Source organism: Tachyglossus aculeatus, chromosome 22, assembly GCF_015852505.1.
Source record: "Tachyglossus aculeatus isolate mTacAcu1 chromosome 22, mTacAcu1.pri, whole genome shotgun sequence".
Lineage (NCBI taxonomy): Eukaryota > Metazoa > Chordata > Mammalia > Monotremata > Tachyglossidae > Tachyglossus > Tachyglossus aculeatus.
Window position 1 is genome coordinate 50,167,801 of NC_052087.1, and position 26,962 is coordinate 50,194,762.

The window sequence follows — 26,962 nt, forward strand, 5'->3', positions numbered from 1 at the left end:
GCCCGGTCGGTCCCGACTTCGACACCGCGCCTCGGCCAGGAGCACCCAGATCCAGGCAGTCGGTAAGAAATCACCACAGTTTATTGAATGAAAAATCCAACAGCGATCTCCCTTCCCCGGACCCCCGCCCCCCGCCATCCCACCCCCGGGGCCCGAGGAGGGCAGCGGAGTCCGGATGGAGCACTGAGAGGGGGCTGGCAGTGGCGGGGGTGGGCAGGGGGAGGTGGAGGGATATGAGGGAAGATCCTTCTTTTCCCAGTGGAGTGAGTTCTGTCCACAGGTGCGGGATAACGGAATACTGAGGCTCGGGCGATGCTACCCCGTCCCCGTCCCCGGAGCTTCTGGGGGTGGGGAAGGGATGGTGAGGCCATGGCCACCCCTCAATCCCGGGTCGTCCTCAAACCTAAAGGGATAATTAGGGTTTGAGCCGGCCAGGATTCCCGCAGCCTGGGATGAGGGGTGTCGGGGAAGAGGACGGACGGACGGCCGAGGACGCCCCGACACCAGACCAGTGGCAGAGTGACGGGGCGAGGAAGACGGACGGACACAGACACACGTAAATGTTCGGGGTGGCGGGCGGGTGGAACGGCAGGGCCTGGACGCCGCCGCTCACCCGGAGCCCAAGGCCGAGGGAGAGGGGAGAGCGAGCGGGAGAAAAGGAGGAGCTGGGGGAGTGTGGGACAACAGGATGCTCTCGGGGGGAAAAGAGCCAGGAAAAGAGCCAGGAGGGGGTCGGGTGGGTGGGAGGGGGGCACACGGAACAGACCAGCTGTGGGGAGAACCAAACAAGCTCGCTCGTGGACTCACACGACAGGGAGGCGTCTCTCCAGTGAACCCAGGGGGGGCTGGGAGAGGGAGGGCAGGAGGGAGGGCCTGCCGCCCCTCCGAGTCCTCCCGGGCTGCGGGGCGGCCTCCTCCGCCGGGGGTTCGGGCCAGGAGCGGGCAGATCTGGTTGCCCGCTGTGGAGTTGGGTCCCTCCCCTGGCTACGTCCCCCTGGAGGAGCCCTAAAGGGCCGGGGGGAGGTAGGGGGGCAAATGGGCCAAACTAGCTCCCGGCCTCCAGCCGCCCCGGGTTCCTCGGGGCAGGGCGGCTGGCTGAGGAGGAGGAGGAGGCAGGGCTTGTAGTTTCTGGCAATGATGGCTTTAAAACCCAGAAGGGGCTTGGCAGCTTGGTGCCCGAGGGCAGGTCCCAGCCCCCCACCCTGACAGCACTGAGCATCTCGGGGGGCCGTGGGTCTCCTCGGCCTGTGGAGACCCCTTCCCAGTAGGTGCCCCCACGGGCGGAGGGAGCCGGCCTGCCCGGGGGGGCTTAATTCCAGTAACCAACAGAAAGGTGCCAGGGGTCAAAGCCACGGAGCCCCGGCTTTGGGGGGCGGGGGGCAGGGAGAAGGGCGGCGCGTGCAATCGGGGCACAGGGAGCGAGTGGGCCGGGAGGCGGAAAGGAGGGCGGGGGCGGCACCAGCTTCCCCACTGGCAGTGTCCCTCGAGGCTGGCCAAGGGGAAAGGGCGGACCCCTGAAGAGGAAGGGGACCCCTGGGCCCAGAGCCCCGCCGGGAGCCCCTTCCCGCCCCCACCGGGAGCGTGGCCCTCAGGTGGGCTTGTTCCCGCTGAACAGTCCCACGGGGAAATGCTTGACGTGAGTGGGCCACTGGGCCGCCAGCTGGAAAAACTTGATGTCGCTCCACTCCACCCCGTCGATGGACACTGGAAGGTGACAGAGCGGATGGGGGGGGACGGGGGTGAGGGCGGGGGGGCCCGCCCCGCCGCCCCCACCCCCCCGCCAAAGCCTCGCCTCTCCCCTCCCCTCCCCGCACCTCTGAGCATGGTCTGCTGCTGCTTGGCCGAGCAGATCAGGCGGCTGATGCCTTCGATGACCTGGCTCTTCGAGTCCACCTCCTTCTCGCGGGGTTTCTTGCTCAGGAAGATGGTGGGAACTACAGGAGGGAAAATAATAATAATAATAATAATGATGATGGCATTTGCTAAGCGCTTACTATGTGCAAAGCACTGTTCTAAGCGCTGGGGGGATACAAGGTGATCAGGTTGTCCCACGGGGGGCTCACAGTCTTAATCCCCATTTTACAGATGAGGGAACTGAGGCACAGAGAAGTGAAGTGGCTTGCCCAAAGTCACACAGTTGACAACTGGCAGAGCCGGGATTTAATAATAATAATAATAATAATAATGGCATTTATTAAGCGCTTACTATGTGCAAAGCACTGTTCTAAGCACAGGGGAGGTTACAAGGTGATCAGGTTGTCCCACACGGGGCTCACAGTCTCAATCCCCATTTTACAGATGAGGGAACTGAGGCACAGAGAAGTGAAGTGACTTGCCCAAAGTCACCCAGCAGACAATTGGCTGAGCCGGGATTTGAACCCTTGACCTCTGACTCCAAAGCCCGCGCTCTTTCCACTGAGCCCCGTTGTTTCTCACCATTTCAAATCTCACCGTTCATGGGATTTGAACCCATGAACTCCCAAGTCGGGATTTGAACCCATGAACTCCAAAGCCCGGGCTCCTTCCACTGAGCCATGGAAAAAGCGTGGCAGAGCCCCCGGGCAGGGGGGGCGCGGGCGGCATCACCGGTGGGAAGGACGCAGAGTGGAGTAAATGGGGTGGGGGGATGTGGGCCGTCCTCCCGGCTGTGATAGATGCTTCTGCCTCTTAGGGGCCCTGTCCCCCGGCTAGCCTGGGGAGGCCGGGGGGGGCCAGGGGTCACGCGTGAAAGGCAGCATCTGTGTCCTCTGGGGTCTCTATCCCCTATGGGGGTCACAGTCTTAGTCCTCACTTCACAGATGAGGTAACTGAGGCCCAGAGAAGCCAACTGACTTGCCCAAGGTCACACAGCAGACACGTGGCAGAGCTGGGATGAGAACCTAGGTCCTCTGAATTCTCGGCCCGTGCTCAGCTCTCTTTCTTCCTTCAAAGCCCTATTGAGAGCTCACCCCCTCCATGAGGCCTTCCCAGACTGAACCCCCTTTTTTCCTCTCCTCCTCCCCACACCCCCACCCTACCTCCTTCCCCTCCCCACAGCACCTGGATAGATGTTTGTACAGATTTATGACTCTATTTATTTGACTTGTACGTATTTACTATTCTATTTTGTTAACGATGTGCATTTAGCTTTAATTCTATTTGTCCTGACGACTTGACACCTGTCCACCTGTTTTGTTTTGTTGTCCGTGTCCCCCTTCTAGACTGCGAGCCCGTTGTTGGGTAGGGACTGTCTCTCTGTGTTGCCAACTTGTACTTCCCAAGCGCTTAGTAGAGTGCTCTGCACACAGAAAGTGGTCAGTAATCAAGACTGAATTAATGTATATATGTTTGTACAGATTTATTACTCTATTTTACTTGTACACGTTTACTATTCTATTTATTTTGTTAACGATGTGCGTTTAGCTTTAATTCTATTTGTCCTGACGACTTGACACCTGTCCACCTGTTCGGTTTTGTTGTCTGTTTCCCCCTTCTAAACTGTGAGCCCGTTCTCGGGTAGGGACCGTCTCTCTACGTTGCCGACTTGGACTTCCCAAGCGCTTAGTACAGGGCTCTGCACACAGTAACTGCTCAGTAATTGACTGAATTAATGTATATATGTTTGTACAGACTTATTACTCTATTTTACTTGTACATGTTTACTATTCTATTTATTTCGTTAATGATGTGCGTTTAGCTTTAATTCTATTTATTCTGAGGACTTGACACCCGTCCACATGTTTCGTTTTGTCGTCCGCCTCCCCCTTCTAGACTGCGAGCCCGTTGTCGGGTAGGGACCGTCTCTAGACGTCGCCGACTTGGACTTCCCAAGCGCTTAGTCCGGTGCTCTGCGCACAGGAAGCGCTCAATAAACACGATTGAATGAATAAATGAATGAATCCGGTAGGCCGCACTGCTTCTCCTGGGGTTGGGAAGCGACGACGCCTGATCCTCCCCAAGGGCTGGGCCTGTCTCCCGGTCGGCTTTGGCCCAGAGCCCGCATGCCGCTTCCCCCACCCCCTCCCCCAAGTTGTTCCTTTCCTCCCCGTTCCCCGACTCCCAGGGACTTAGACTGATTTCACTGAGACAAACAAGCCTGGTTCTTTGTCTCCCCTTACCCCAGGGGAGCCAGAAGGCGAGGAGGATGACAGGAGAAGGATGAGAAGGAGCCAGAAGGCGAGAAGGATGACGGGAGGGAGAAGGATGAGAAGGAGCCAGAAGGCGAGGAGGATGACGGGGGGAGAAGGGAGAGGGGAAGGAGGAGGTTAGGGATGGCTAGAGAGCAGAGCCACATTTCCAACAGGGGCTAAGGTTGTCGGGAGGCAGGGCCTGGAGCACCTGTATATATGTTTGTACGTATTTATTACTCTATTTTACTTGTACATATCTATTCTATTTATTTTACTTGGTTACTATGTTTTGTTGTCTGTCTCCCCCTTCTAGACTGTGAGCCCGCTGCTGGGTAGGGACCGTCTCTGTATGTTGCCGACTTGGACTTCCCAAGCGCTTAGTACAGTGCTCTGCACACAGTCAGCGCGAAGGATGACAGGAGAAGGATGAGAAGGAGCCAGAAGGCGAGAAGGATGACGGGGGGAGAAGGGAGAGGGGAAGGAGGAGGTTAGGGATGGCTAGAGAGCAGAGCCACATTTCCAACAGGGGCTAAGGTTGTCGGGAGGCAGGGCCTGGAGCACCTGTATATATGTTTGCACGTATTTATTACTCTATTTTACTTGTACATATCTATTCTATTTATTTTATTTGGTTACTATGTTTTGTTCTCTGTCTCCCCCTTCTAGACTGTGAGCCCGCTGCTGGGTAGGGACCATCTCTGTATGTTGCCGACTTGGACTTCCCAAGCGCTTAGTACAGTGCTCTGCACACAGTCAGCGCGAAGGATGACAGGAGAAGGATGAGAAGGAGCCAGAAGGCGAGAAGGATGACGGGGGGAGAAGGGAGAGGGGAAGGAGGAGGTTAGGGATGGCTAGAGAGCAGAGCCACATTTCCAACAGGGCCTAAGGCTGTCGGGAGGCAGGGCCTGGAGCACCTGTATATATGTTTGTACGTATTTATTACTCTATTTTACTTGTACATATCTATTCTATTTATTTTATTTGGTTACTATGTTTTGTTGTCTGTCTCCCCCTTCTAGACTGTGAGCCCGCTGCTGGGTAGGGACCGTCTCTGTATGTTGCCGACTTGGACTTCCCAAGCGCTTAGTACAGTGCTCTGCACACAGTCAGCGCGAAGGATGACAGGAGAAGGATGAGAAGGAGCCAGAAGGCGAGAAGGATGACGGGGGGAGAAGGGAGAGGGGAAGGAGGAGGTTAGGGATGGCTAGAGAGCAGAGCCACATTTCCAACAGGGGCTAAGGCTGTCGGGAGGCAGGGCCTGGAGCACCTGTATATATGTTTGTACGTATTTATTACTCTATTTTACTTGTACATATCTATTCTATTTATTTTATTTTGTTACTATGTTTTGTTTTGTTCTCTGTCTCCCCATCCTAGACGGTGAGCCCGCTGTTGGGTAGGGACTGTCTCTGTATGTTGCCAACTTGGACTTCCCAAGTGCTTAGTACATTGCTCTGCACACAGTAAGCGCTCAATAAATACAACTGATTGATTGATTCCCAGGGGATGGAGCCCAAGCCCGGCCTCGGCTCCTACCCACCTTTTTTGTTTTTCTCTTTAGTGACCACCGTCATGGCCATGGTGCCCGAGAGGTGGGTCTCGCTGCCGTGAGGCAGCCGGGACACCTGCACCGAGCGGAAGACACTCTTCAGGGTGTTCTTGGAGCTGGCGTCTCGTTTCTCCCCGTCCTTCCGCCGCTCGCCGGGGTGGCCCAGCCAGTAGTCCACCTGCAGGCCGATCACGTCGCCGTAGGGGCTGTTGGGACTCCTGGGGGGATTGGCCGGCAAATTGGACGGTCACCCACCCCCTGCTCCGGCGGCCGGAACGAGGGCGGGGATGGGGGGCAGAACCCGGGGCCCCGGGGCGTTGGACGGAATTGTAATAATAATAATGATGGCATCCGTTAAGCGCTTACTATGTGCAAAGCAGTGCTCTAAGCGCTGGGGAGGTTACAAGGTGATCACGTTGTCCCCCGTGGGGCTCCCAGTCTTCATCCCCATTTTCCAGATGAGGGAACCGATATATATATGTATATATGTTTGTACATATTTGTTACTCTATTTTACTTGTACATATCTATTCTATTTATTTTATTTTGTTGGTATGTTTGGTTTTGTTCTCTGTCTCCCCCTTTTAGACTGTGAGCCCCCTGTCGGGTAGGGACCGTCTCTAGATGTTGCCAACTTGTCCTTCCCAAGCGCTTAGCACAGTGATCTGCACACAGTAAGCGCTCAATAAATACGACTGATGATGATGATGATGGTGAAGTGACTTGCCCACGGTCACACAGCAGACAAGCGGCGAAGCCGGGCCCAGAACCCACGACTGACTCCCAAGCCCGTCCTCTTTCCACTGAGCCACGCTGCTTCTCAGCAGCAAAAAGGAACCGTCGCGGCTCCCTCGCTGACTCCCATCCCGCCCCCGCCGCCGCCACCAGCGAACCCATTTCGCAGGGCAGAATGCAAGAGGCTGTTTGGGAGGCGGAGCACGTGAAGAGTATGGCCCAGAGTGGGGAAAACCGATCCTTTGGGAAACTTCCGAGAGGGCGGGGAACAGAGTCGGTGAACAACCCGGAGACGGAGGCTAAGTGGGGCAGGGGGGCTGGCCCCGGAGCTCGCCTACCGCTCCCTTGTTTGGGGCACCTCCTGCTCCGGGACATTTGAGCTCCGAGGGGGAGAAAGACTGCTCAGCCTTTCGCGAAAGGAGGTGTCAGGAATAACAGGTACAAAGGCGACCAAGCCTCCTGACATTTCCTTTCCGCTGAGCTTCTGAAATCCGGCCGGCGCCGCGGGTCGCGGGAGGGAGGACCGAAGCAGGGGCTGGAATAGGGGAGGGGGGCACCCCCGAATCAGAACTGCCGGCGCTGCAGAGACGGTGAGGAAACGAGGCCTTCTTGATCGCTTGGGTGTCGCCACCCCCTCTTCCTCCAGCGTGGCTCAGCGGAAATCAATCAATCAATCAATCAATCAATCGTATTTATTGAGCGCTTACTATGTGCAGAGCACTGTACTAAGCGCTTGGGAAGTACAAATTGGGAAAGAGCCCGGGCTTTGGAGTCAGAGGGCGTGGGTTCAAATCCCGGCTCCCCCACTTGTCAGCTGGGTGACTTCAGGCAAGTCACTTCTCTGCGCCTCAGTTCCCTCATCTGGAAAATGGGGATGAAGACTGGGAGCCCCCCATGGGGCAACCTGATCATCTTGTAACCCCCCCAGTGCTTAGAACAGTGCTTTGCACATAGTAAGCGCTTAATAAATGCTATCATTATTATTATTATTATTATTATTCCTCCACCCGCAGATTTCTAGGGGGCTGAGCCCTGAAGTAGAGGGAGCCTCTAAGTCACAGGATTCCCCCTAATCAATCAATGGTATTTACTACTACTGCTAATAATAACGATGGCATTTATTAAGCGCTTACTATGTGCAAAGCACCGTTTGAAGCGCTGGGGAGGCTACAAGGTTACAAGGTGATCACGTTGTCCCCCGTAGGGCTCACAGTCTTTACCCCCATTTTCCAGATGAGGGAACCGATATATGTATGTATATATGTTTGTACATATTTGTTACAAACATGGCTACAAACGGGCTACAAGGCGATCAGGTTGTCCCACGGGGGGCTCCCAGTCTTCATCCCCATTTTCCAGATGAGGTCACCGAGGCCCAAAGAAGTGGTTGCCCAAAGTCACCCGGCTGACAACTGGCGGAGCTGGGATTTGAACTCTCGGACTCCAAAGCCCGGGCTCTTTCCACTGAGCCCCGCTGCCTCTCTATTTACTGAGCGCTTACTGTGTGTAGGGCGCTGAACTGAGCAGTCGGGAGAGTCCAAATACAGAAAGGGTTGGAAGACGGGATCCCTGCCCACGACGGGCTTACCGCCAAGGGATATTCGAACCAAGATCCAAGATCCAAGATCCGCCCTTTCCTCTCCATCCAAACCGCTACCCTGCTCATTGAAGCTCTCATCCTATCCCATCTGGACTACTGCACCAGCCTTCTCTCTGATCTCCCATCCTCGTGTCTCTCTCCACTTCAATCCATACTTCATGCTGCTGCCCGGATTATCTTTGTCCAGAAACGCTCTGGGCATATTACTCCCCTCCTCAAAAATCTCCAGTGGCTACCGATCAATCTGCGCATCAGGCAGATACTCCTCACCCTGGGCTTCAAGGCTGTCCATCCCCTGGCCCCCTCCTACCTCACCTCCCTTCTCTCCTTCTCCAGCCCAGCCCGCACCCTCCGCTCCTCCACCGCTAATCTCCTCACCGTTAGACCTCGTTCTCGCCTGTCCCGCCGTCGACCCCCGGCCCACGTCATCCCCCGGGCCTGGAATGGCCTCCCTCTGCCCCACATCCGCCAAGCTCGCTCTCTTCCTCCCTTCAAGGCCCTGCTGAGAGCTCACCTCCTCCAGGAGGCCTTCCCAGACTGAGCCCCTTCCTTCCTCTCCCCCTCGTCCCCCTCTCCATCCCCCCATCTTACCTCCTTCCCTTCCCCACAGCACCTGTAGATATGTATATATGGTTGTACATATTTATTACTCTATTTATTTATTTATCTTACTTGTACATTTCTATCCTATTTATTTTATTTTGTTGGTATGTTTGGTTCTGTTCTCTGTCACCCCCTTTTAGACTGTGAGCCCACTGTTGGGTAGGGACTGTCTCTGTGTGTTGCCAATTTGTACTTCCCAAGCGCTTAGTACAGTGCTCTGCACATAGGAAGCGCTCAATAAATACGATCGATTGATTGACTGATTGAACCAGTGAGAGCCAGGGGAGAGACGCGGACAGGCGTGCTGTGGGGCTGGGGTGAGCGCCGCTCCAAGTGTTCAGGGGACGGGGAGTGGGAGAGGAGGCGTGTCGGGAGGGAGACGGGGGGAGCCTTACCCGACCATGGCGAGGGCGCTGCTCATGGATGGGGAGGACGGCGGCGTGGCCGAGGTGTCCCGGCTCAGCCCGGAGCTGGACGGCGGTGACGTGGAGGGGACGGTCAGGCTGACCACGGGCGCGTCGTCCCCGTCGCCTGCGAGGGGCACGAGGGTCAGCCGGCCGGAGGGACCCCCCCCCAACCCGACCCCCCGATGCCTCGGGCCCCGGCCCCTCCTCGTCCTCGCTTCTAGAGGGGAGAGCCAGGGCCGGGAACTAAGGCGTCGGGGCCCGGCCCTTCGATAATAATAATGACGATGACGGCATTTGTTAAGCGCTTACTCTGTGCGAAGCACTGTTCTGGGGGGGGGGGATACGAGGTGATCAGGTTGTCCCACGGGGGGCTCCCGATCTTAATCCCGATCTTAGAGAAGCAGCGTGGCTCAATGGAAAGAGCCCGGGCTTTGGAGTCACGGGTCTTGGGGCCAAATCCCGGCTCCACCATCATCATCAATCGTATTTATTGAGCGCTTACTATGTGCAGAGCACTGTACTAAGCGCTTGGGAAGTACAAATTGGCAACATATAGAGACAGTTCCTACCCAACAGTGGGCTCAGCTGTGTGACTTGGGCAAGCCACTTCGCTTCTCCGGGCCTCAGTTCCCTCATCTGGAAAATGGGGATTAAGACTGTGAGCCCCATGTGGGACAACCTGATCATCCTGTAACCTCCCCAGCGCTTAGAACAGTGCTTTGCACATAGTAAGCGCTTAATAAATGCCATCATCATTATTATTATTATAATCCCCATTTTGCATTCATTCATTCAATCGTATTTATTGAGCGCTTACGGTGTGCAGAGCACTGGACTAAGCGCTTGGGAAGGACAAGCTGGCAACATAGAGAGACGGTCCCTACCCAACAGTGGGCTCACACTCTAGGAGGGGGAGACGGAGAACAAAACAAAAAGTATTAACAAAATAAAATAAATATGTACAAATAAAATGGAGTTATAAATACAAACAAACATATATACATATAAACAGGTGCTGCGGGGAGGGGAAGGAGGGAAGGCGAGGGCTCGGTCTGGGAAGGCCTCCTGGAGGGGGTGAGCTCTCAGTAGGGCCTTGAAGGGATGAGAGGTAACTGAGGCTCAGAGAAGCGAAGTGACTAGCCCAAGGTCACACAGCAGACAAGTGGCGGAGGCGGGATTAGAACCCACGACCTCTGACTCCCAAGCCCGGGCTCTTTCCACTGAGCCACGCTGCTTCTCTTCTGCTTCGATCCGGGGTCCCCTCCTCTCCCCCACCGCCCAGGACGGCCGCGCCGAATGGGGGGCCTGGCGAGGCGAGGCCGCCAGCGAGATTCGGGGACTTACCTGTGGTCGCGGGGGAGTCTTCCACCAGCCCCACCTTCACCACCTGCAGAGAGAAGCAGAGCGAGTGTGAGCCCGTTGTTGGGTAGGGACCGTCTCTAGATGTTGCCAGCTTGTCCTTCCCAAGCGCTTAGTCCAGTGCTCCGCACACAGTGAGCGCTCAATAAATACGACGGAATGAATGAATGAGCGTGGCCTCCTCTCGGAGAGCGGCCGCCCCTGGGGAGGCCGAGGGGAGATGCCGGCCTACTTGGGGCATTTTCCCAAGAGAAAGGAGGCTCTCCATCCTCCCCACCCCAAAAGGAGGAAGCAGTCCAGCCCGTTGAGGGACTGGGGAGCATCCCGGGAGGGAGGCTTGGGAACACAGGTCCGGGGATGGGGAGAATAATCATCATGGCATTTGTTAAGCGCTTACTATATGCAAAGCACTGTTGTAAGCGCTGGGGGGATACCAGGTGATCAGGTTGTCCCACGGGGGGCTCACAGTCTTTAGAGAAGCAGCGTGGCTCAGTGGAGAAGAGCCCGGGCTTTGGAGTCAGAGGTCATGGGTTCAAACCCCGGCTCCGCCAATTGTCAGCTGTGTGACTTTGGGCAAGTCACTTTAACTTCTCTGGGCCTCAGTTACCTCATCTGTAAAATGGGGATTGAGACTGTGAGCCCCACGTGGGACAACCTGATCACCTTGTAACCTCCCCAGCGCTTAGAACAGTGCTTTGCACATAGTAAGCGCTTAATAAATGCCATCATTATTATTATTATTATCCCCATTTGACGGGTGAGGTCGCTGAGGCTCAGAGAAGTGACTTGCCCAGGGTCACACAGCAGACATGTGGCGGAGGCGGGGTTCGAACCCGTGACCTCTGACTCCAAAGCCGGGGCTCTTTCTACTGAGCCATGTCACTTCATGATCAATCCATCAATCAGTGGTGTGAGCCCGCTGTTGGGTAGGGACCGTCTCTCTATGTTGCCAACTTGGACTTCCCAAGCGCTTAGTACGGTGCTCTGCACACAGTAAGCGCTCAATAAATACGATTGAAAGAATGAACGAATGATCGATTGATTGTAAAATGGGGATTAAGACTGTGCGCCCCCTCCACGGGACAACTTGATCACCTTGTAACCTCCCCAGCGCTCAGTACGGTGCTTTGCACAGAGTAAGCGCTTAATAAATGCCATCGTTATTATTATTATTATTATTATCCAAGATCATCAGGTCCCACGCACGACTCAGAGTGGGAGCAGGAGGGAGAACGGGTATTGATTCCCCATTTTCTGGAACGAGGCCCAGGGCAGTGAAGCGACGTGCCCAGGTTGTACGGCGGGTGAGTGGCAGAGCCCGGATTAGATCCCAGATCCTTTAAACTCACAGGCCCGGGATCTTTCCGCTAAGCCACGCTGCTTCTGCAGACACCTCACACCTGGGTTGCTCTGCAGTCCGGGAGGCTTCCAGGGAAGTGGTGGTTGGTTCCACGGCCCCCCGGCTTCCTCACTGGATTCCGATTTACCCCCAAATAATCCGAATCCCCCACGAGGGCCCTCAGTCCCAGCCCGTCCGCATCCATTCATTCATTCAATCGTATTTATTGAGCGCTTACTGTGTGCGGAGCGCCGGACTACGCGCTTGGGAAGTCCAAGCTGGCAACATTGAGAGACGGTCCCACAGTCGAGAAGGGGGAGACAGACAACAAGGACACGAGGGGTGTGGGGCTGGGAGGGGGGGATGAATAAATGCAGCAAGTCGGGGAGATGTGGAAGGGAGGGGGAGAAGGGGAAAGAAGGGCTTGGTCAGGGAAGGCCTCTGGGAGGAGATGGGCCTTTGGTGAGGAGCCAAGAAGCCCACGCCCTTCCCTTTCGGCCTTCGGCCTTCTCCGACTCAACCCCCGCGGCCAAAGAGTAATAATACTAATGCATGTGAGACCTCCGATCTTCCCCCAGTGATGAGGGGCAGGCCCCGTCTTGGTGGCCCCGGCCCAAATCCATACCCCTTTGAGTGGCCTCAGAGACAGCTCGAGGACTGAGACATATGCCTGGGCTGCCCAGAGGCCTGACTGTGGTCACCAGGGGCCACCGATTAAATACAAATCAACCAAAAACTCCTCACCCTGGGCTTCCAGACTGTCCCTCCCCTCGCCCCCTCCTCCCTCACCTCCCTTCTGTCCTTCTCCAGCCCAGCACACACCCTCCGCTCTGCCGCCGCTCACCTCCTCACTGGGCCTCATTCTCGCCCGTCCCACCGTCGACCCCTGGCCCACGTCATCCCCCGGGCCGGGATGCCCTCCCTCCACACATCCGCCAAACTAGTTCTCTTCCTCCCTTCAAAGCCCTACTGAGAGCTCACCTCCTCCAGGAGGCCTTCCCACACTGAGCCCCCTTTTTCCTCTCCTCCTCCCCATACCCCCAACCCTACCTCCTTCCCCTCCCCACAACACTGATATATATTTGCACAGATTTATCACTATTTATTTTACTTATACGTATCTACTATTCTATTTATTTTGTTAATGATGTGCCTATAGCTTTAATTCTATTTGTCCTGACGACTTGACACCCATCTACGTTTTGTTTTGTTGCCCGTCTCCCTCTTCTGAGCCCCCTTTTTCCTCTCCTCCTCCCCATCCCCCTGACCTACCTCCTTCCCCTCCCCACAGCACTTGTATACATATCTGTACAGATTCATTACTCTATTTATTTTACTTGAGTGTATTTTACTTGTAGATATTTACTGTTCATTTTGTTAATGATGTGCCTATAGCTTTAATTCTACTTGTTCTGACGACTTTGACACCTGTCTCCATGTTTTGTTTTGCTGTCTGTCTCCCCCTTCTTGACTGTGAGCCTGTTGTCGGGTGCGGACCGGCTCTATATGATGGCAATTATTAGGCGCTTACTATGTGCAAGGCACTATTCTAAGCACTGGGGAGGTTACAAGGTGATCAGGTTGTCCCACGGGGGGCTCACAGTCTTCATCCCCATTTTACAGATGAGGTAACTGAGGCACAGAGAAGTTAAGTGACTTGCCCAAATTCACACAGCTGAGGATTGGCGGAGTCGGCATTTGAACCCATGACCCCTGACTCCAAAGCCCATGCTCTTTCCACTGAGCCACGTTGCCGACCCGTACTTCCCAAGCACTTAGTACAGTGCTCTGCACAAAGTACTATTCTATTTATTTTGTTAATGATGTGCACTTAGCTTTAATTCTATTTGTCCTGACGACTTGACACCCATCTACGTTTTGTTTTGTTGCCCGTCTCTCTCTTCTGAGCCCCCTTTTTCCTCTCCTCCTCCCCATCCCCCGCCCTACCTCCTTCCCCTCCCCACAGCACTTGTATACATATTTGTACAGATTCATTACTCTATTTATTTTACTTATGTGTATTTTACTTGTAGATATTTACTATTTATTTTGTTAATGATGTGCCTATAGCTTTAATTCTATTTGTTCTGACAACTTTGACACCTGTCTCCATGTTTTGTTTTGCTGTCTCCCCCTTCTAGACTGTGAGCCCGTTGTCGGGTGCGGACTGCCTCTATATGTTGCCGACCCGTACTTCCCAAGCGCTTAGTACAGTGCTCTGCACAAAGTACTATTCTATTTATTTTGTTAACGATGTGCACCTAGCTTTAATTCTATTTGTCCTGACGGCTTGACACCCGTCCACATGTTTTGTTTTGCTGTCCGTCTCCCCCTTCTAGACTGGGAGCCCGTTGTCGGGTGGGGACCGTCTCTGTATGCTGCCGACTCGTACTTCCCAAGCGCTTAGCACGGTGCTCTGCACACAGTAAGCGCTCAATGAATACCACTGAACGCACAGTAAGCGCAAGTCACTTGGCTTCTCTGAGCCTCAGTTCCCTCATCTGCAAAATGGGGATGATGACTGTGGGACCACCTGATCACCTTGCATCCCCCCCGGTGCTTAGAACAGTGCTTTGCACATAGTAAGCGCTTAACAAGTGCCATCATCATCATTTTATTTTGTTAGTATGGTTGGCTTTGTTCTCTGTCTCCCCCTTTCAGACTGTGAGCCCACTGTTGGGTAGGGACTGTCTCTATATGTTGCCAATTTGCATTTCCCAAGCGCTTAGTACAGTGCTCTGCACATAGTAAGCGCTCAATAAATACGATTGATGATGATCATTATCATCATCATCACAGAATGAATGAATGAATAAGCCTATAGCCAACTGACTCTGAGCATGGAGATTTCCTGACTGTGTGTACACATGTGCATATCAATCAATCGTATTTATTGAGCGCTTACTGTGTGCAGAGCACTGTACTAAGCGCTTGGGAAGTACAAGTTGGCAACATAGACAGTCCCTACCCAACAGTGGGCTCACAGTCTAAATATGTGACATATGTGTCTGAAGTGTGGGGGGGGAATGGATCCCCGCAGTCTACCTCCCTTCAATCAATCACTCCAAATTCACCTCATTTCCTTTCTCAGAAACCCATTCCTTGAGAGGGGTGGGGAGAGGAGACCTTCCCTCTCCTTCCAACTGCCCTGACGGAGATGACGTCTCTCTCCGGCTCTCCATTTGACGCCCCCAAAGAAAACGTCCCCTCTGGCTTTGAGATGGCTGGCAGCTTCGAGGCCTAGTGGATAGTTTCTTTTTTCGTTCTCTCTTTCCGCCCTCCTTGTTTGACCGTAAGCTCCTTGGGGGCAGGGGCAGCCCCTTCCCAGGAGGCCTTCCCAGACTGAGTCCCTTCCTTCCTCTCCCCCTCGCCCCCCTCTCCATCCCCCCCATCTTACCTCCTTCCCTTCCCCATAGCACCTGTATATATGGATATATGTTGGTACATATTTATTACTCTATTTATTTATTTATTTTACCTGTACGTATCCATTCTATTTATTTTATTTTGTTAGTACGTTTGGTTTTGTTCTCCGTCTCCCCCTTTTAGACTGTGAGCCCACTGTTGGGTAGGGACTGTCTCTAGATGTTGCCAACTTGGACTTCCCAAGCGCTTGGTCCAGTGCTCTGCACACAGTAAGCGCTCAATAAATATGATTGATGATGATGATTTATTACTCTATTTATTTATTTATTTTACCTGTACAGATCCATTCTATTTACTTTATTTTGTTAGTACGTTTGGTTTTGTTCTCCGTCTCCCCCTTTTAGACTGTGAGCCCACTGCTGGGTAGGGACTGTCTCTATCTGTTGCCAACTTGGACTTCCCAAGCGCTTGGTCCAGTGCTCTGCACACAGTAAGCGCTCAATAAATACGATTGATGATGATGATTTATTACTCTATTTATTTATTTTACTTGTACATATCTATTCTATTTATTTTATTTTGTTCGTACATTTGGTTTTGTTCTCCGTCTCCCCCCTTTAGACTGTGAGCCCACTGTTGGGTAGGGACCGTCTCTAGATGTTGCCGACTTGGACTTCCCAAGCGCTTGGTCCAGTGCTCCGCACACAGTAAGCGCTCAATAAATACGATTGATTGATTGATGAAGCCCCGCGGGGAGAGCTCAGCTTGGGACTTTGGAGGCAGCCCGTAAGCGGCCGCCCAGCCCCAGCACCGCGGCTCAGAAGGGAAAAGGCCCGGCTCGATCCGATCAGGGGTGGGAGGAGGGTGGGCTGGAGGGTACTCACGCCGATGAAGGGAACGAACTTCTGACAGGAGTCTTCGTCCGGGCTGTGGTGGGGGAGAGAGAGGGAGTCTTTTATCATCATCATCATCAATCGTATTGATTGAGCGCTTACTATGTGCAGAGCACTGTATTAAGCGCTTGGGAAGTACAAATTGGCAACATACAGAGACAGTCCCTACCCAACAGTGGGCTCACAGTCACAGTTTTAGACTGTGAGCCCACTGTTGGGCAGGGACCGTCTCTATATGTTGCCAACTTGGACTTCCCAAGCGCTCAGTCCAGTGCTCTGCACACAGTAAGCGCTCAATAAATACGACTGATTGATTGACTGATTGAGGGAGGGAGGCCTGGTGGTTAGCACACCTCCCTGAAGGCCCAACAGTGCTCTGCACATAGCAAGCGCTTAATAAATGCCATTAAAAGAAAAAAAAGGGGGAAGGGGAGGTGCTCGGTGCTTTTGCGTCCCAGCATTTTTTTTAAAATAGTACTTATGAAGCACTTACTATGTGCAAAGCACTGTTCTAAGCGCTGGGGAGGTTACAAGATGAACAGGTTGTCCCACGTGGGGCTCACAGTCATCATCTCCATTTAACAGATGAGGTCACTGAGGCCCAGATAATGATAATGATGGCATTGATTAAGCGCTTACTATGTGCAAAGCACTGTTTTAAGCGCTCGGAAGTTACAAGGTGATCAGGTTGTCCCACGGGGGGCTCACGGTCGTCATCCCCATTTTCCAGATGAGGTCACTGAGGCCCAGAGAAGTGAAGTGACTTGCCCAGAGTCACACAGCTGTTTTGTTGTCTGTCTCCCCACTCCAGCCTGTGAGCCTGCTGTTGGGTAGGCTGCTGCTTCTCTTAATAATAATGGCATTTATTAAGCGCTTACTATGTGCAAAGCACTGTTCTAAGCACTGGGGAGGTTACAAGGGGATCAGGTTGTCCCGGGGGGCTCACAGTCGTCATCCCCATTTTACAGATGAGGTCACTGAGGCCCAGGGAAGTGAAGTGACTTGCCTAAAGTCACCCAGCTGACAAGTGGCGGAGCTGGGATTTGAACCCATGACCTCCGACTCCAAAGCCCGGGCTCTTTCCACCGAGCCACGCTGCTTCTCTAATTGACTCGTAATCCCAGACGTGGAGAGGTGGGAGTGAGGGGGTAGGGGATCAGGTGAAGGGAAGGGAGGGTGCACCGTTCCCCTTCTAGACTGTGAGCCCACTGTTGGGTAGGGACTGTCTCTAGATACTGCCAACTTGGACTTCCCAAGCGCTTAGTACAGTGCTCTGCACACAGTAAGCGCTCAATAAATACCATTGATCGATTGATTTCCCGTGTTAAAGTCCTGGGGTGTCGCCTGTCCTGTCCGGGGCTCTCCCCACCCCCCGGGAGACCTGAGACGAAATGCCCGGGTGCCAGGAGGGGGAGACCCCGGAAGTGGGGGGCGTGTAGTACAGTGCTCTGCACACAGTAAGCGCTCAATAAATACCACTGATTGATTGATTTTCCGCGTTAAAGACCTGGGGTGTCACCTGTCCTGTCCGGGGCTCTCCCCACCCCCCGGAGACCTGAGACGAAATGCCCGGGTGCCAGGAGGGGGAGACCCCGGAAGTGGGGGGCGCGTAGTACAGTGCTCTGCACACAGTAAGCGCTCAATAAATACCACTAATTGATTGATTTCCCACGTTAAAGTCCTGGGGTGTTGCCTGTCCTGTCCAGGGCTCTCCCCACCCCCTGGAGACCTGAGATGAAATGCCTGGGTGCCAGGAGGGGGAGACCCCGGAAGTGGGGGGGGGGGGGGGGTGTAGTACAGTGCTCTGCACACAGTAAGTGCTCAATAAATACCACTGATTAATTGATTTCCCGCGTTAAAGTCCTGGGGTGTCGCCTGTCCTGTCCGGGGCTCTCCCCACCACCCGGAGACCTGAGATGAAATGCCTGGGTGCCAGGAGGGGGAGATCCCGGAAGTGGGGGGCGTTTAGTACAGTGCTCTGCACACAGTAAGCGCTCAATCAATACGACTGAATGAATGGGATGTGGCGCGGCCGCCCCCTCCAGAATCCCCGCCCCCGCGACTCACAATTTGTGCTTGCAGGTCAACATGGCTTCGGCCACCGGCAGCTGGTGGGTCACGCCGGCCCCGCCGACGTACTGCATCACTCGCCCCACCACGTCCAGTTGGTCTGAGGGGAAGTTGGCACGGAGGGATTCCCCGTTTGGCTGCGGGGCAGGTGGTGCGCGCCCTGGCCCGGCCCCGCAGGGGTTTCATCATCATCATCAATCGTATTTACTGAGCGCTTACTGTGTGCAGAGCACTGGACTAAGCGCTTGGGAAGTACAAGTTGGCAACATATAGAGACCGTCCCTACCCAACAGTGGGCTCACAGTCTAGAAGGGGGAGATAGAGAACAAAACCAAACATACTAACAAAATAAAATTAATGGAATAGATATGTGCAAGTAAAATAAATAGAGTAATAAATATATACAAACATATATACCTATATACAGGTGCTGTGGGGAAGGGAAGGAGGTAAGATGGGGGGATGGAGAGGGGGACGAGGGGGAGAGGAAGGAAGGGGCTCAGTCTGGGTTTGCGGGTTTCCCTGGGGGTCTCTCTTCAGAAACTGGGGAGGAAAGAGGGGGCGACCCTCCCCTTGCCCTCCCCGCCCCCGGAGCCCAAGTAAGGCCCTACTGAGAGCTCACCTCCTCCAGAAGGCCTTCCCAGACTGAGCCCCTTCCTGCCTCTCCCCCTCTCCATCCCCCCACCTTACCTCCTTCCCTTCCCCACAGCACCTGTTTATATGTTTGTACATATTTATTACTCTATTTATTTATCTTGTACATATCTATTCTATTTTATTTGGTTAGTATGTTTGGTTTTGTTCTCTGTCTCCCCCTTCTAGACTGTGAGCCCGCTGTTGGGTAGGGACCGTCTCTATGCGTTGCCGATTTGTCCTTCCCAAGCGCTTAGTCCAATGCTCTGCGCACAGTAAGCACTCAATAAATACGACTGATTGATTGAGGGCCTGGATTTTCCCCGCATCCCCCCGGGGGGCCGGAGAGGAAGGCGACCCACGCTGCCCTTCTAGACTGGGAGCCCGCTGTTGTGTAGGGACTATCTCTATATGTTGCCAACTTGTACTTCCCAAGCGCCTAGTCCAGTGCTCTGCACACAGTAAGCACTCAGTAAATACGACTGATTGATTGATTGATTGACTGCGCTCAGTAAGGACGGCCGGGTCTCCGCTCAGAGGCCCGTTTTACCTGACACGGGGGGCTCCGAGCGGCCGAACAGGTCCCTCCAGGCTGAATCCAGGAAGCTGCTGCTGTACCTGCTGTCCACCGAGCCGATGTATTTGGCAACCGGATGCGACCCTGGCGGAGGGGAGACAGGCCGGGGAACGCCGTCGGCGACGCCACCCCCGGCCCCGGAGTTCGGAACCGGAGCCCCGGGGCCGGTCCCCCGTCCCCGCCGCGGGGGTCCGGGAGGGGAGGAGCGGGGCCGCCCGGCTCACCGAGGGGGACGATGAGGAAGCGCATGTAGCCCAGCCAGTCGGAGGTCTTGTTGGCCAGGGACTTGACGAAGAAGCGGAGGATGGAGCTCAGGTAGCTCTGGCCCCCGATGGCCACCACCTTCACGGGCCGCGGCATGGAAGAGTTGCAGTTGCAGCTGGCGGGACGGGGGGACAGGAAGCCGGGTTTGAGACGGGAAACCCGGGGCTTCTCCCGAGGAGCCCAAGCAGGGGGCCGCCGTCTCCCAAGCGTCCGGGGGGACGGGACCGCGACTCGGGCGAAGGAGCGCCGAGGCTCGGAGGCGGACGGGGGAACAGGAGGGGCGATGAATAGCAATAATTTTAGACTGTGGGTAGGGACTGTCTCTATATGTTGCCAATTTGTACTTCCCAAGCGCTTAGTACAGTGCTCTGCACAGAGTAAGCGCTCAATAAATACGATTGATGATGATGATAATAATAATAATAATAGCATTTATGTGCAGAGCACTGTTCTAAGCGCTAGGGAGGTTACAAGGTGAGCAGGTTGTCCCACGGGGGCTCACGGTCTTCATCCCCATTTTCCAGATGAGGTCACTGAGGCCCAGAGAGGTGAAGTGACTTGCCTAGAGTCACACCGCTGACAAGTGGTGGAGCCGGGATTTGAACCCGTGACCTCTGGCTCCAGAGCCCGGGCTCTTTCCACTGAGCCACACTGCTTACGCGGGGAAATGTTTCTGTTTCCTGCCCCCGGCCCTCCAGCCCACACAAATTCACAGACTGCAAGCTCCTCGATGGGGAAAGGGTCCGCGTTTAATTCCCACTTGCGGAGACTTTCCCGCCTTTCCGCACACAGAAAGTGCTTAACCAATGCTCTTATTACTTCTAGTATTCATTCATTCATTCGATCATATTTATTGAGCGCTTACTGTGTGCAGAGCACTGGACTAAGCGCTTGGAAGTACAAGTTGGCAACAGTAGTACTAGTAGAGAAGCAGCGTGGCTCAGTGGAAAGAGCCCGGGCTTTGGAGTCAGAGGTCATAGGTTCAAATCCCGGCTCCGCCAACCGTCAGCTGTGTGACTTTGAGCAAGTCACTTCACTTCTCTGCGCCTCAGCTACCTCATCTGTAAAATGGGGATGAAGACTGGGAGCCCCCCGTGGGACAAACTGATCACCCTGTAACCTCCCCAGTGCTTAGAACAGTGCTTTGCACATAGTAAGCACTTAACAAATGCCATCATTATTATTATTATTATTATCCGCTGTATTGGACTTTCCTAGGTGTTTAGTATAGTACTCTGCATGCAGTCAGTGCTCAACAAATACCTCGGAATGATGACCGGGACTATTATTACTAACAGCATTTAATAATAAATTAAATTAATAGTAATAATAATAATAATAATAATAATAATGATGGCATTTATTAAGCGCTTACTATGTGCAAAGCACTGTTCTAAGCACTGGGAAGGTTACAAGGAGATCAGGCTGTCCCACCGGGGAGGCTCACAGTCTTAATCCCCATTTTACAGATGAGGTCACTGAGGCCCAGAAAAGTGAAGTGACTTGCCCAGAGTCACCCAGCTGACAGTTGGCGGAGCCGGCATCTGAACCCATGACCTCTGACTCCAAAGCCCGGGCTCTTTCCACTGAGCCACGCTCCTTCTCTTAATAATAATGGCATTTATTAAGCGCTTACTATGCGCAAAGCACTGTTCTAAGCACTGGGGAGGTTACAAGGTGATCAGGTTGTCCCACGGGGGGCTCACAGTCTTCATCCCCATTTTACGGATGAGAAGTTAAGTGACTTGCCCAAAGTCACACAGCTGACAATTAGAGGAGCCGGGATTTGAACCCATGACCTCTGACTCCAAAGCCCGGGCTTCTTCCACTGAGCCATGCTGCTTCTCTTAATAATAATGGCATTTATTAAGCACTTACTATGTGCCAAGCACTCTTCTAAGCACGGGGGAGGTTACAAGGTGATCAGGTTGTCCCACGGGGGGCTCCCAGTCTTCATCCCCATTTTCCAGATGAGGGAACTGAGGCCTAGAGAAGTGAAGTGACTTGCCCAAAGTCACCCAGCTGACAGTTGGCAGAGCCGGGATTTGAACCCATGACCGCTGACTCCCAAGCCCGGGCTCTTTCCACCGGAGCATCACAAACGGACTGCTCCGTTTCCCCCTCGGCCCGACCCAAGCAGACCCGAAAGCCGACCGACTTCTGGTCCGGGGAATCGGAGAAACCTCGACGGGTTTTCCAGACTGGACACCCCCTCCGTCCTTTCAATCAATCATATTTATTGAGCGCTTACCGTGTGCGGAGCACTGTACTAAGCGCTTGGGAAGTACAAGTTGGCAGCATAGTTGACAACAAGTTGGCAAGTTGTTCCTCCTGCCCCGCGCAGCCTCTGGAGAGTGATTTGGGATGGAGACAGGTGGAAAGCCCGAGAGAGCGGGAGACAGAAAGGAGGAGAGGGAGAGAAATCCCTCCGACCTTTCCTCCTGCCCCCGGCAGCCTCTGGAGAGTGATTTGGGATGAAGACAAGTGGAAAGACCAAGAGAGCGGGAGAGAGAAAGGTGGACAGGGAGAGACATCCTCTCCGTCCTTTCTTCCCGCCCCAAGCAGCCTCTGGAGAGTGATTTGGGATGGAGACAGGTGGAAAGCCCGAGACAGCGGGAGACAGAAAGGAGGAGAGGGACAGACATCCCCTCCGTCCTTTCCTCCCGCCCCGCGCAGCCTCTGGAGAGTGATTTGGGATGGAGACAGGTGGAAAGCCCAAGAGAGTGGGAGAGAGAAGGGAGGAGAGGGCGAGACATCCCCTCCGTCCTTTCCTCCCGCCCCAAGCAGCCTCTGGAGAGTGATTTGGGATGGAGACAGGTGGAAAGCCTGAGAGAGCGGGAGAGAGAAGGGAGGAGAGGGACAGACATCCCCTCCGTCCTTTCCTCCCGCCCCAAGCAGCCTCTGGAGAGTGATTTGGGATGGAGACAGGTGGAAAGCCCGAGAGAGTGGAAGAGAGAAAGGAGGAGAGGGCGAGACATCCCCTCCGTCCTTTCCTCCCGCCCCAAGCAGCCTCTGGAGAGTGATTTGGGATGGAGACAGGTGGAAAGCCTGAGAGAGTGGGAGACAGAAAGGAGGAGAGGGAGAGACATCCCTCCGTCCTTTCCTCCTGCCCCCGGCAGCCTCTGGAGAGTGATTTGGGATGGAGACAGGTGGAAAACCCGAGAGAGTGGGAGAGAGAAAGGAGGAGAGGGACAGACATCCCCTCCGTCCTTTCCTCCCGCCCCAAGCAGCCTCTGGAGAGTGATTTGGGATGGAGACAGGTGGAAAACCCGAGGGAGCAGGAGAGAGAAAGGAGGAGAGGGACAGACACCCCCTCCGTCCTTTCCTCCTGCCCCAAGCAGCCTCTGGAGAGTGATTTGGGATGGAGACTGGTGGAAAGCCCGAGAGAGCGGGAGAGAGAGAGGAGGAGAGGGAGAGACATCCCCTCCGTACTTTCCTCCCACCCCAAGCAGCCTCTGGAGAGTGATAATAACGATAATGATGGCATTTGTTAAGCGCTTACTATGTGCAAAGCACTGTTCTAAGCGCTGGGGAGGGGAAACAAGGTAATGAGGTTGTCCCATGTGGGGCTCACAGTCTTAATCCCCATTTTACAGATGAGGTAACCGAGGCTCAGAGAAGTCAAGTGACTTGCCCAAGGTCGCACAGCAGACATGTGGCGGAGCTGGGATTTGAACCTGTGATATTTGGGATGGAGACCGGTGGAAAGCCCGAGAGAGCGGGAGAGAGAAAGGAGGAGAGCCCTCTTCTAGACTGTGAGCCCACTGTTGGGTAGGGACCGTCTCTATGTGTTGCCAACTTGTCCTTCCCAAGCGCTTAGTCCAGTGCTCTGCACACAGTAAGCGCTCAATAAATACGACTGATTGATTGATTCATTCATTCAGTCCTATTTATTCAGCACTTACTGTGTGCAGAGCACCGGACTAAGCCCTTGGGAGAGGACAATAATAGTAATTGATCGAGGAGAGGGAGGGCGAGAGGGTGGGAGACGGGGGGAGGGAGGGAGCGCTGAGCACTTACTATCTCTGGATGCGGGTGAGCAGGGCCGACAGGACGGCTTGGACCTCCACGGTGGAGCAGGTGCACACCACGGGCCGCCGCTGGTCCTGGAGGAGCTCCGCCACGTACTGGGGACGGGGCAGGACACCCACGGGGCTCAGGAGGGGCGGTGGCGCCGCCACCCCCCTCGCTCACCCGCGCCCAGGGTTGGGCCCTCAACTCTCTCCGCTTTCTCCGGCTCCGTAAATGAGGCCCGGGCAGGGTGAGGTTTGGGGGGCCGGAGGGAGGGGAGCGCCAGGCTACCCGCTACGGATTGGGAAAAACGGGAGTCGGGGCCTCGCCGTCCCGCGTGGATGTTGCGAAGGAGCCCGGCGGGCCACCGGCCGGGGGGACTCGGCCCGGGGCGGCTTGGCGCGGTGCCCCCCTGCCCCTCACCTGCCCCTGCCAGTCCACCGTGTTCACCAGGATGACGTTTTCCGGGAGGGCGGCTTCCGACACCAGGATCTGGTTCAGCTGGTCGTAGACCACCTTCCGTGGGATCTGAGGGGGGGACGGGAGAGAGAGGAGACGGGGGGGACGGGGGGACGGGGGGACACGGATGGAGGAAGAGCAGCGGCGGTTGGGTGGGGGGCAGGACTGTGCGAGTGGAATGGACCTCTCACTTCAGAGTTGGGGTTCCACTGAGAGACAGCAGGAGGGAGCAGGTCGGTAGAAGAGAATTACTCTATTTCTTTATTTATTTATTATTCCTATGTTTGTTTGTTTATTCCTCTATTTGTTTATTATTCCTCTATTTGTTTATTTATTTATTACTCTATTTATTAATCCATTTATTTATTACTCTATTTATTTATTCTTTACTCTATTTATTACTCTGTTTATTTATTTATTATTACTCTATTCATTACTCTATTTATTACTCTATTTGTTCATTTATTTATTACTCTATTTATTTATTACTCTATTTATTACTCTACCTGTTTACTTATTCATTATCACTCTGTTCATTACTCTGTTTATTACTCTATTTATTTATTTATTACTATATTTATTTATTACTCTACCTGTTTATTTGTTTATTATTACTCTATTTGTTCATTTATTTATTACTCTATTACTCTATTTGTTCATTGATTTATTACTCTATTTATTTATTAATTTATTACTCTAGTTATTACTGTTTATTTATTCATTATTACTCTATTTATTACTCTATTTATTACTCTATTTCTTACTCTGTTAATTTATTACTCTATTTATTACTCTATTTATTTATTACTCTGCCTGTTTATTTATTTATTATTACTCTGTTCATTTATTTATTACTCTATTTATTACTCTGTTCATTTATTTATCAATCTATTTATTTATTGCTCTACTTATTTATTACTCTGTTTATTCATTATTACTCTATTTATTGCTCTGTTGATTTATTACTATGCTTATTTATTTATTACTCTGTTTATGTATTTATTTATTACTCTATTTGTTTATGTATTTATTTTACTTGTACATATTTATTCTATTTATTTTATTTTGTTAGTATGTTTGGTTTTGTTCTCTGCCTTCCCCTTCTAGACTGTGAGCCCACTGTTGGGTACGGACCGTCTCTCTATGTTGCCAACTTGGACTTCCCAAGCGCTTAGTCCAGTGCTCTGCACACAGTAAGCGCTCAATAAATACGATTGATTGATTGATAGAAGAGAATAATAATAATAATAATAATAATAATAATAATGATGATAATAATGATAATGATGGTATTTGTTAAGCACCTACTATGTGCAAAACGCTCTTCTAAGCGCTGGGAGATACAAGGTGATCAGGCTGTCCCACGGGGGGCTCACAATCTTAATCCCCATTTTATGGATGAGGAAACTGAGGCACAGGGAAGTTATTTATTACTTCTAGACTGTGAGCCCACTGTTGGGTAGGGAGCATCTCTATGTGTTGCCAACTTGTACTTCCCAAGCGCTTAGTACAGTGCTCTGCACACGGTAAGTGCTCAATAAATACGATTGATTGATTGATTACTCTATTTATTTATGTATTTATTTTATTTGTACACGTTTATTCTGTTTATTTTATTTTGTTAATATGCTTTGGTTTGTTCTCTGTCTCCCCCTTCTAGACTGTGAGCCTGCTGTTGGGTAGGGACCGTCTCTATGTGTTGCCAGCTTGTACTTCCCAAGTGCTTAGTACAGTGCTCTGCACACAGTAAGTGCTCAATAAATACGATTGATTGATTACTCTATTTATTTATTTTATTTGTACGTTTATTCTACTTATTTTATTTTGTTAATATGTTTTGTTTTGTTCTCCGTCTCCCCGTTCTAGACTGTGAGCCCACTGTGGGGTAGGGACTGTCTCTATATGTTGCCAACTTGTACTTCCCAAGCGCTTAGTACAGTGCTGTGCACACAGTAAGCGCTCAATAAATACGATTGATTGATTGATTGACTGTCTCTGTATGTTGCCAACCTGTACTTCCCAAGCGCTTAGTACAGTGCTCTGCACACAGTAAGCGCTCAATAAATATGTTGAATGAATGAACAGTGCTTTGCACATAGTAAGCACTTAATAAATGCCATCATTATTATTATTATTGTTAATAAATGGCATTATTATTATTTTAGAGAAGTAGTGTGGCTCAGTGGAAAGAGCATGGGCTTTGGAGTCAGCGGTCATGGGTTCGAATCCCGGCTCCGCCACACGTCTGCTGTGTGACCTTGGGCAAGTCACTTAACTTCTCCGTGCCTAAGTCACCTCATCTGTAAAATGGGGATGAAGACTGTGAGCCCCCCCACCCCGAGGGACAACCTGATCACCTTGTAACCTCCCCAGCGCTTAGAACAGTGCTTTGTACATAGTAAGTGCTTAATAAATGCCATTATTATCATTATTATTATTATTATAAATGTGTGGCTCAGTGGAAAGAGCCCAGGCTTTGGAGTCAGAGGTCGTGGGTTCAAATCCGGGCTCCACCACTTACCAGCTGTGTGACTTGGGGCAAGTCACTTCCCTTCTCTGGGCCTCAGTCACCTCAACTGTAAAATGGGGACTGAGACTGCGAGCCCCCCCGTGGGACAACCTGATCACCTTGTAACCTCCCCGGCGCTTAGACGTAGTAAGCGCTTAATAAATGCCATTATTATTATTATAAACACGAGTGCCGCGGGGTGGGGAGGGGAGGGAATGACGGTGTGACGTCCAGAGCCCGGTTACCTGAGTGCTGTGGCCCAGGTCGGGCGAGCGCTCGCTGTCGGAACTGTTGGTCCTCTCGCTCAGGGGCTTGGAGAGCTGCCGCTCCTTGAGGGGCGTGCTCCTTTTCTGGCGAGGGGTGTGCACCCCATCCATTTTGCTGCCACGGAGGAGAAAGAGGAGTTAGTCCGACCTCGCAGACAACGCTAAACCGCCCCCGGGCCTCAGGTGGCACCGCCCGGGCTGCACAGCGAGGGT

At 52.9% G+C, this 26,962-nt stretch overlaps 1 protein-coding gene across 2 annotated transcripts in view; it reads right to left on the bottom strand.

Annotated features, from left to right (window-relative positions):
* Positions 1 to 1,538: 1,538 nt before the first annotated feature.
* The window catches only part of PACS1 (phosphofurin acidic cluster sorting protein 1), a 162,808-nt gene continuing 137,384 nt past the window's right edge, over positions 1,539 to 26,962 (bottom strand). For both annotated transcript variants that reach the window (XM_038764658.1, XM_038764659.1), the window contains exons 13-24: positions 26,729 to 26,864; positions 23,939 to 24,043; positions 23,525 to 23,631; positions 19,465 to 19,619; positions 19,214 to 19,324; positions 18,028 to 18,130; positions 15,952 to 15,994; positions 10,348 to 10,390; positions 8,992 to 9,127; positions 5,650 to 5,876; positions 1,815 to 1,934; positions 1,539 to 1,704 (exon numbers count right to left, since the gene is read on the bottom strand). In XM_038764658.1, coding sequence (XP_038620586.1) covers positions 1,589 to 1,704; positions 1,815 to 1,934; positions 5,650 to 5,876; positions 8,992 to 9,127; positions 10,348 to 10,390; positions 15,952 to 15,994; positions 18,028 to 18,130; positions 19,214 to 19,324; positions 19,465 to 19,619; positions 23,525 to 23,631; positions 23,939 to 24,043; positions 26,729 to 26,864 — 1,402 coding nt within the window. In that variant the 3' untranslated portion in view covers positions 1,539 to 1,588. The remainder of the gene's footprint in view (positions 1,705 to 1,814; positions 1,935 to 5,649; positions 5,877 to 8,991; positions 9,128 to 10,347; positions 10,391 to 15,951; positions 15,995 to 18,027; positions 18,131 to 19,213; positions 19,325 to 19,464; positions 19,620 to 23,524; positions 23,632 to 23,938; positions 24,044 to 26,728; positions 26,865 to 26,962) is intronic.